The sequence below is a fragment of the Podarcis muralis genome, chromosome 1 (assembly GCF_964188315.1).
Source record: "Podarcis muralis chromosome 1, rPodMur119.hap1.1, whole genome shotgun sequence".
Lineage (NCBI taxonomy): Eukaryota > Metazoa > Chordata > Lepidosauria > Squamata > Lacertidae > Podarcis > Podarcis muralis.
The window spans coordinates 457,794-467,505 of record NC_135655.1 but is presented as its reverse complement, the minus strand read 5'-3'; the positions used below and the strand labels follow the sequence as shown (position 1 = coordinate 467,505).

The following is a 9,712-nucleotide window of genomic DNA, read 5'->3' as shown; positions in this document are numbered from 1 at the left end:
CCTTGGGGCAGTGGGTGGGTGGATGTTCACCCACACTGCGTCCTACATGCTCTGTTGGGAAAGAGGGTCCTTTCCATTAGACTCTCGTAGTTGTGGGCTTGCCAAAGAGGACACCCACACCATATATTGAAAGCTCCCTCGTAACACCCCAACATGCTTTTGAATTCTGGTGCTGGAGGAGACTCTTGAGAGTCCCATGGACTGCAAGAAGATCCAACCTATCCATTCTGAAGGAAATCAGCCCTGAGTGCTCACTGGAAGAACAGATCCTGAAGCTGAGGCTCCAATACTTTGGCCACCTCATGAGAAGAGAAGACTCCCTGGAAAAGACCCTGATGTTGGGAAAGATGGAGGGCACAAGGAGAAGGGGACGACAGAGGATGAGATGGTGGGACAGTGTTCTCGAAGCTACAAACATGAGTCTGACCAAACTGCGGGGGACAGTGGAAGACAGGAGGGCCTGGCGTGCTCTGGTCCAGGGGGTCACGAAAAGTCGGACACGACTAAACGACTAAACAACAACACCCCAACACACACACACACACACACACACACACACACACCCCGCAAGGAGGGAAGCTTCTTGCTTGTTCATACGGCATTGGCAATGTTGCTGCAACCTGCCTTTTTTGGAGCTGAGAAACTTGGCACTTCCGACTCACTCTCTTCAACCCCCCCCCTCCACTAGCTTTCTGCGGGGGAGCTGGGAGAGAAACTAATCTGCTCTGGTGAAATGCAGTGTGTGTGAGATGAAGAGCAGCTTGTTAAAGGCTAGAAGGCAACCATCGAGGAGATGCAGCACAGATACAGACGCCATAGGAAAAGATTATGAAAATAACTTTATTTTCCCTTAATCCAAAGTTCAACATTTTGCATATATCTCTCTCGCTCTTTTGAAATAGAAGCCATACAAAAAAAGCCAGGAAACACTTCCAGTCAGCAGGTTTACCTTCCACAAATGCATTTTTAAGTTCTGAAGCAAAGTCTGCCCACCAGTTTAATCCAGTTTACAGTTACAACCCAACAAATGCGTCCCCACTTCTGCACACGCCCTGGCATCGCGGTTCATTTTTGTTGGAAAGCTGCTCTTTAGCCTCCTTGCAGGGTTTGCTTGTGATGAAGGAGCATCTGTTGTCCTTTTGGAGAGTCTTCCTCACTCAAAACCTTCCTCCAGGTAGTACTTTAAGCAGGTGGGCTTAGGGTGCATTGGCCCCCAGAATGAAGACACTCTGAGCCTTTGGGCATCTCTGCAAGGAGCATCCAGTACCATGCTGTGGGGTGGGCTCCGCAGAGGGGCAATGCCCCACCCAGGGGACACAGAAAGAAGCAATGATAAAGCAGCACAACACACCCACACCCAAGGGAGCTTGCACCCTAAGCCCACCTGCTTAAAGTACTACCTGGAGGAAGGTTTTGAGTGAGGAAGACTCTCCAAAAGGACAACAGATGCTCCTTCATCACAAGCAAACCCTGCAAGGAGGCTAAAGAGCAGCTTTCCAACAAAACCCAGGACCATGCAAGCACCAGTGGTAAAATCAGATCCCCCCCCCCCACACTTTTGCTGTGTCAAAGTTGTCCTCACAGGAGGTCTGCGGTAGAGTCTACCCTCCACGGACTTAACGGCTGAGGTCCTCCAGAGCACCCCCCCCCACACCCCTCCTCTGTGGGGCAGATGCAGCAGCCATAAAACTCCCATGAAAGCTGGCCCTTGGGCTGTGGAGGACCACACAACTTCAAGGACGGTTTGTGCTGCCCTGAATAAGGCAGATCTGAGGCAGCCAGTGAGTTGCAGTTTCAGACCACGGCGCAGACACGATGGCTGGTGCAGCAGAGGCATCATGTGGCAGCTGCCGTGGCAGAGCTGGCCCCGCCTCCCCGGTGCTGGAGGCGCAGCTTCCCTGCTTTGGAGAGGAGACGGCTGTCTCTGGCAGTCCTCGCCTCTGCCGGCTCAAAGGCGTAAGAGCCCAGAAAGAGGTTCGGGGGGAGGCTGCTGCCAAAGTAGAGCTTGCTGTTGGAGGCCACGGCCTGGTACCTCATCAGCTCCAGGAAGGCAGGTGTCAGTTTCAGCTGCACAGGGCAGGGGGAGAGAGGAGGAGAACGAATGAGGCAAGGATTTCTGTGCCATGAGCACCCACGGGATACAGTGCAGCCATCCTTCCAAATGAGCATCCCAGAGGATGGCTCAGGATCTACCCCCAGCACGCACACGGGCAGCCAAGAGTCAACACCCACCTTGTTCGAGGCAGCTGCTTTCTGGGCCATGTAGAAGTTGGCGTCAGCCTTCGCCTTCTCTCGCGCCAAGAAAGCCGTATCTGGGAAGAGACCAAGGAAGGCAGCTCAGGAGAAAGGAGGATCACCAGGGCGCCCCATGGGGAGACGGCCCTGGAAACCCACAGCAAAGCAACATCCCACTCAAGCACTGGTTCCACCCAGGATGAAGATAATAAACAGCCCCAACCCCACGGTCCAGAGGATGCACCAGAGCAGAAAGCAGCCCCTTTTCTGCCTGCCTCCTCCCTGCCCACCTTGGCTTTGGGGACCTGGATTATGCTTTGCACACAAGGCTTTGGGGACAAGACACACACACACACACACAAACACACACAAACACACACACCCCTTCTCCATGAGGCACATGGCTTGTGCAGGCTCTGCAGATCTGTTTTTCAGGCTCAAGCAATCTGAGCCAGTGAACACAAGTGAATCTGGAGCAAAGGAGCCCCTGCCTTGGGCCACCCCCAGTGGCACCCACAAGGCATCAATGCCCAACTGTGGCCAGACACCCAGGCTGCACCCGGACTTGGCTTCTCAGACCCCAGAAGACAGGCAAAGTCCCAGTGCTCTGCTTGGCTGCAGGCAGAATGCTTGTGGGTAGCACAGCCAGAGACGCGGGGCTATTTGGCTCACAGCTTCTGCTTTGCAGGCAGGGAGGAGGCAGAGGTAAGGGCTGCACAGCTACCTTCAAGCTCAGAAATTTGCTTCTCCATCAAAGTCTCCATGACCCTCTGCTGGCAATGAATCTTTGCCACCTGAGCCGCCATCTCTGCTTCTGTGAGGAGAGAGCAGTCAGTCAAACACCAGCAGCCAAGGGCACCAATGCTCCAGAGCCCCACAGCCAGCGCTCCAGGACTCCCAAGAGGAAATCCGTGGCAACAGAGCTCTTGCAGCAGGCAACCAAGAGCCCCGAAGGGCATGCAGGCCTGGCTTGCGACACACCGTCACTGGGACCTCACAGGCCACGTCCTCTTCTCAGGCCTGCTGGGCCTGGGGAAAGAAGACACCCTGGCCTCTGCTAGAAGTGAAGTTGTGGTCGCCACAGGCCTCTCTCCAGAGTCTCTTGCTCCAGGCTATCTTTGCAACCAGGCGCTAGCAACTGTTTGCCATGTCAAGCAATAAGCTACACAGCTGCCACAGGATTCTCGTTCCGCATTTGCCAGAAACTGATCTTTTATTGCAGCAGCCTCCACACTTCAGAACTCCTAGTCTATTGACACCAGGCAGGTGCCTTCATCACTGTGGCCTTTTTGGCGCCTGCTAAGAATATTTTGTTTAAGACAAGCCTGCCCAAAAAATGTAAGATGTTTTATCCATCTTTAGCTTACTGCTGGTTTCAATTCTTATCTAATTGTTTTAAATAGCTGTTTTTAACTGCTTTTACTGTTTTTTCATTTTATGCATTTCATAAACCACTTTAGGGTTTTTTAACAATCACATGGTATATAAATTGTATGAAACAAATATGGCACTGTGGAGTTCCGTTTTTCATGAGGTTTGCAATGCATTTTCCTGAAATGCTTTTTGGATGTGTCTAGATCCAGCCAGAAGCCTAGAATCTAAGGTCTTCGTGCCACACATGCCTCCCCCCCCCCCCATTTTCTGTCCCAAGGGAAGATAAGGGACCAGGGGTGGGGGGAAGAGAGAGACTCTCCCATAGGGAGTTTGGTTACCTATGACGGCCCTTTTCCTCTCCGTCTCGGCCTCCTTCTCCACCACTCTCTGCTTCTGGGTCGCTATCAGGAGCTTCGTCTTCTCTGCTTCCCTGAATGGCAAAACAGGAAAGGTCCTTCCCTGCTCCTCCCTGGTGGGGGGCCCCAGCTGCCCTCCCCCCCCCCCCGCCCTGGGAAGGAAGGGGCCCTGGGAGGGGGTGGCTGACCCCCCCCTCTGCTGTTTGCATCCCAAGGTGCTGCGCAAAGCAGGAGCTTGGCCTTTAAATCCCCTCCAGCTTTTGCCCTGCTCCGGACTCACGCGTTTCCTTTTCCAGCACTGGATCTTGGCCCTTCCCTTCACTAGACAGAATGTTTTCTCATTCAGATACATGGCGTGTTTGGGGGGGGAAACCCAAAAGATAAACATTTGCACTTCAGATTGTCACTGGCCCTGAAGAGTTAATGAGCTGCCCAAGATGTTTTTCCTTCAGCCTTCCAGCCACGTCTCTTGGCCTGCTCTGCCCAATACCTCCAGGCACCAACTCCTGCCATCTTCTGCTAGTTTACAGCAGTCCAACTGACGGCCAGCTACTTCTCCATATGCCAGAATCTAAGCCCCAAACCCCCCGAATAACCATCTCTCTCTTCATATGCCTGCCCCTCCGCCATAGAAGGGCCAGACCTGGCCAATCTCAGGCATGGCCCAGAGCAATCCAGCAACGGCCTTGGTTGTTCCTTTCCTCTTTGCAGGGGCCTGGCAAGCAGAGACACTCTGCCTGAGAGGCGCTTCTCCCACCCTGGCCTTTGCATCAGCTGCACAGAATGGGGAGAGACCTCTGAGAAAAGGGTGGGCACAAATCCACAGAGGAGGCGGCTGTCCATGTCTACGAAACCACGCTGTGGCTGTGTACTACCTTCATTGCCGGACGGAGGAGATGCCTCAGGAGAGCAGGGGCTGAGGAGCCCAAGGGGAGGTGAAAACTGGTGGAGTTCAGGTCCAGCCTGCCTGCCAGGGCTTCCCAGAAGAGACGTTTGGTTGGCCCCCGTGGGAATCCTGAAACACCAGCCTAGAGCCCCTCCCTGGCCCTGTGCTTTGGCCTGACCTTTCTCTGATGCTCTCAGCAAATACTCACACAAGTTCAAAATCTCTTCGGATGGCTTCTGGGATCTTGGGCTTCGTCACACGCACTGCCTGCACACACACAAAAGCCAGCAGACCTCATAAGACTGCAGCTGCCCCCCAAGTGCAAGCTCCTCTACTGCAAAGAAAGGAAGCGGCCCCTGCATCTGGCCTCGTCCTGCTGGGCTGGACCCCCCAGCCAGCAATATGGCAAGTTTCCACTTTCGACAGAGGGAAGCTCTCCCTCCTCAACCTGCATCCCCACGCAGAGAAGCGGGCTAGTCCTAAATCCACCCAGAGCCAGGAAAGGGAAAAGGGAAGGGGGGCATTACCTGGATGGTGAGACCTGGAGCCATGGCATTCAGATCCTGCTGCAGGGCCAACTTCAGATTTTCATCTATTTGATCTAGGATTAGGGGGAGAAAAGATGAGAGGCAGCATCAGCCAAAGAGAGTCCCAGCATTTCTCCAGCTGGCTCTGTGCTGCCTGCACTGACCAGCCGCAATGGCTCCAGGTCAGTCTCACTGGAGACCCTGCCAGGACTTGACCCACAGGAATTCTGCATGCACCGCAGATGTTGCGCCACTGAGCCACATGCACCCCCTGTGCCAACCACAGGCAAGAGTCAACAAAGACACCAGGCTGCCCTGCCAACTGCCCAGCTGTGGACGGGGCCCTCAGGCAAGCCAGTCGAAGATTCCCAAAAGCAGAGAATCGGATCTGCCAGACAAGCCCAAGAACAGCTGGCAAAATATCAGGATGCCATAATAAATATTGTTCTCACTACCAAGAGTAATTCTGTGGTGCTTAATGTGAAGCAGAATATTTGAAACAGCTCTGTGGGTGTCTCTACACATGCCCAGCTGCCAGCTGCATCTCTCTCCTAAAAATATTCTTCCTCCTTCAGAAATCCCAAATTCCCCAAGCACTCCATCCCAGTCTGGTCACGCAGCTTCTTACCCTGCCTGCCAGACATCTAAGGAAACAGGAGGGCAGATTCTGAAATGGGAGCAGGTCCAACCACACAAAAGGCTCCTGCATTCCTCCTGATCCAGCACCTCAGGAGGACCAGGAAGACCCAGCTCTACCTCTCCTTCAAATCAGAAACAGTGAGGGCGGTGAAGGTCCTGTGTGAGTGTCTGGAGGCAGCTGGCGGATGGTTGAACCGCGACGAGACAGAAGTACTGTTCTTGGAGGACGGGGGTGGGGGGCTCCCTGGTCCTGAACGGGGTAACTGTGCCCCTGAAGGACCAGGTGCGCAGCCTGGGAATCATTTTGGACTCACAGCTGTCCATGGAGGCGCAGGTCAATTCTGTATCCAGGGCAGATGTCTACCAGCTCCATCTGGTATGCAGGCTGAGACCCTCCCTGCCCGCAGACTGTCTCACCAGTGGTGCATGCTCTGGTTATCTCCTGCTTGGACTACTGCAATGCACTCTACGTGGGGCTACCTTTGGAAACTACAATGAATAAAGAATGTGGCAGCTAGACTGGTGACTGGGAGCGGCCTCCAAGACCACATAACACCAGTCTTGAAAGACCTACATTGGCTCCCAGTACGTTTCCAAGCACAATTCAAAGTGTTGGTGCTGACCTTTAAAGCCCTAAACGGCCTCGGTCCAGTATACCCGAAGGAGCGTCTCCACCCCCATTGCTCAGCACGGACACTAAGGTCCTCCTCCAAGGATCTTCTGCTTGTTCCCTCACTACAAGAAGCAAAGTTATAGGGAATCAGGCAGAGGACCTTCTCGGTAGTGGTGCCCTCCCTGTGGAACACCCTCCCTCCAGAAGTCAATGAAATAAACAACTATCTGATTTTTAGAAGACATCTGAAGGCAGCACTGTTAAGGGAAGTTTTTAAGGAATGATCTTTTTATTATTTTTTAGGTATGTTGTAAGCTGCCCAGAGTGACTGGGGAAACCCAACCAGATGGGTGGTGTATATATGAGAAAATATCATCATCATCATCATCAGGTGAGAGCTGGAGGACGAAGTCCTGACGGAGCAAGAGGCACAAGATCTCTGTGGGCTTCCTCTTCCATGCTGTCCCAGAAGAGGAGGGATGGAACTGTGTAAACATCCTTGCTCCATTTCCAATTCACTGGATGTGCTTTGGGGAAACGGTACCAGCAAAAGCAAGCCCCCCCCCCCCCCGTCACCTGCTTACCAAAGAGCTCAATGTAGACCTCCTGGAGGGTGTGGGCACTGCAGAACTGGTTGAGCTCATGATGGACTTTGTTGAAAATGAGGGTCTTGTCATAATCTGCAGTGTAGTTCTTCACAACATCGTATACTAAGAAAAGGAACAGCAGAAGTGTCACCGGAAAGTCACTCTGATGCCATTGGTGCTCTCTCACCTGTCAGGCAAATTCAAGATGCTGGTGCTCAGCGTTTCTTGAACACATAGGAGCTATTTCTCTGAATTAATCACAATTTCTATCTAACAACTGAATATGACTTGTAAGTATAAAAGATTGTCCACACATCTGAAGCCGGATCCTAGCTATATTTACTCAGAAGGAAGTCCAACTGGTTTTAGTGTGATTTACTTGCAAGAAAGTGTGCTTAAGGCTGCCGCCCCAAAAAGATGGCAGTGGCCTAATGAGCAAACGTCCTAATTTTTACTCAGCAGTTCCAAAGTGAGCAGCTCTAATGAAAACATTACAATGTGATGTTACAGGAGACTGATAACATTTTTCTTCCTATGTCAACTGCAACTGAAGGCTTCTATACAGAAGTCCACCTTTACAAGTCAGTGAGCAGCAGTTCCCAAAATCCTGCAAAGCCTCGCAGGGACTGTGGTGAGAGCCAGGCCCCAGCGGGAGTCAGTCTCTGCTTTTTCCTAGAAGCCCAGCTGCGAAGCTTCTTCTCAGAGCTCACCCTCTGCCATCCCCAAGAGGCCCTGTCCTGCGCTCCTTTTCCAGCTGGTGCCCTTCCGGACCCCACTTCCCTTCTCTTCCCCCTCCTCCTGCGGCCCCAGCCACTCCCCCCACCAGAACAGCTGTGCCCACTGCCTCCCCTGCAGGTGCCCAAGGAGAGTCTCTCTGCCTGCTCAGCCTGCCCCACACAGACAAACACGCCTTTGACTCTGACAGATTCAGAAGCAATTTAGCCTTTTCGGCTGGACCAAAATCAGTTCCTTCAGAGGGTGTAAGTCTCACTCATGCCAGTCACCAATAACAACACTGAAGAGCATCAGAATCCGGACCCACCCCTGGCTGTTTTCCATCAGCCTAGCAATCCTTACTGAGCCAACATCAAAAGTCAGGAGCAGTCAACAGGAAACCCTCCTTTTCAGCAACATGAGCCCCTCCAACTTCCCTCTGCAAGCCCCTTTCCAGGCCCACCAACCCTCCACCTCCCTCAGCTCTCTTGCTGGTGAGCCCACCCGCCCCTGTCTCCGAGGGGCTCTGCTTCTCTCCTTCCTCCAGGATTTGCTTTCAGGCACAGGGAAAGGAGCCATACCTGCATGTGGAGCCAACATGTTCACCACCTCTATCCGATCAATGTAGATCATGACTCCTCCACTGCAAGGGAAAAAGGAGGAAAATGAGCTATGCCACCCCTTGGGGCAAACTCAGATTCCTGAAGCCTTTCTCTGCACCAAGAGGGAGAGAGGCAGAGACAGCGTGCACAGAGTTTAAGTGCAAGAGAGCAGGGGGTGGGCAGGGGGCTGGTCTGAGGCAGCTTCCTGCTCCAGGAGACCCCAGATAACCTTTGGCCCTCAACAATGGGCACAGGAGCAAGTGGCACAGACTGCCCAGCTGGGCTGCTGCACCAGCAGCACTTCCCTCCACAACACAAACTCCCGCCAGAGCCAATGACGACAACAGCCTTTGCGGTTCCTCACAGCCTGTGTCACGGAGCGGGTGGCAATGAAGCCGCCAGCGGAGTGATTAGAACAGATGCAGGTCCCACAGTTATTGCACTGCTATTGGTGCAGACTGAAGGTTAACCTACACCTCTACTGAGCAACATGCAAGAGAAAATGAAGACACACAGGACTCTAGAGGCAACCCCAGCTCCCGCCTTTGCCTTCACACTGCTACAACTGAAAGATAACTAGGTAGCCTGGCTGTGTCCAGCAGCTGCCAAGAGCCAGACTGGGGCACCTGCCATACACCTGACTAGCCCCCCCCCCCCCGCAAGAGAAAGGCCAGCAGCCCCACAGGAGAGCATCTTTCCCAAGATGAGCCTGTTGGCTGCTTGCAGCTTCCATTAAGCAAACTGCCTTTGAGCCCTTTGGTTCCGGAAGAGATTCCTGGCAGAATCCTGCCCAACACATCTCACTGAGCAGCCAAGAAGCAGAGCCACTGACGGGGTGCTGGGTGCTTCCAGCCCAGAAAATGCCGCTCAGGCTCCGCCGCACCCAGCCTGAGGTGCTCCTCCCGGCACAGCAAGAGCCACAAGAAGGGCGACCCACCTGGTCCCGCATGGCACGTTTTTCACCTCGTCCGTTTGCAGCGTTGTCTGAAACAGAAGAGAGACTGAGCAGCCCCGGGAGGGCGGAGGGTCCCTGCCAAGCCCAGAAGCAGCAGCAGCAGGGCTGCGGGGGGGGGGGGAGGTCCCGCCTGCTCCTCCCGGGCAGGAGCCCCCCGCGGGTCGGCAGAGGCCCCCTTCCCTGCCGGGCCCAGCTGCCGAGGGGAGATACAGACCTGGACGGCT

The 9,712-nt window shown here is 53.8% G+C and overlaps 1 protein-coding gene across 1 annotated transcript; it reads right to left on the bottom strand.

The window, feature by feature from the left end:
- Positions 1 to 821: 821 nt before the first annotated feature.
- Positions 822 to 9,523, bottom strand: LOC114604713 (erlin-1-like). Its single transcript, XM_077932909.1, has 9 exons — positions 9,471 to 9,523; positions 8,513 to 8,574; positions 7,215 to 7,404; positions 5,379 to 5,452; positions 5,060 to 5,118; positions 3,948 to 4,039; positions 2,960 to 3,049; positions 2,233 to 2,312; positions 822 to 2,067 (listed from the first exon to the last, which is right to left on the bottom strand). Exons 2-9 carry the CDS (start codon positions 8,516 to 8,518, stop codon positions 1,837 to 1,839), a joined length of 822 nt encoding a protein of 273 aa, XP_077789035.1. The 5' UTR covers positions 8,519 to 8,574; positions 9,471 to 9,523; the 3' UTR covers positions 822 to 1,836.
- Between the last annotated feature and the right edge of the window lie 189 nt (positions 9,524 to 9,712).

What these genes read in the sequence shown, in the direction of transcription:
- LOC114604713 (XM_077932909.1), bottom strand. An exon ending in CGAAGAGATTTTGAACTTGT is followed by an intron (nt 4,040 to 5,059) that starts GTGAGTATTTGC and finishes TTTGCCATTCAG; the next exon opens with GGAAGCAGAGAAGACGAAGC. An exon ending in GCAAATTTCTGAGCTTGAAG is followed by an intron (nt 2,313 to 2,959) that starts GTAGCTGTGCAG and finishes GTCTCTTCCCAG; the next exon opens with ATACGGCTTTCTTGGCGCGA.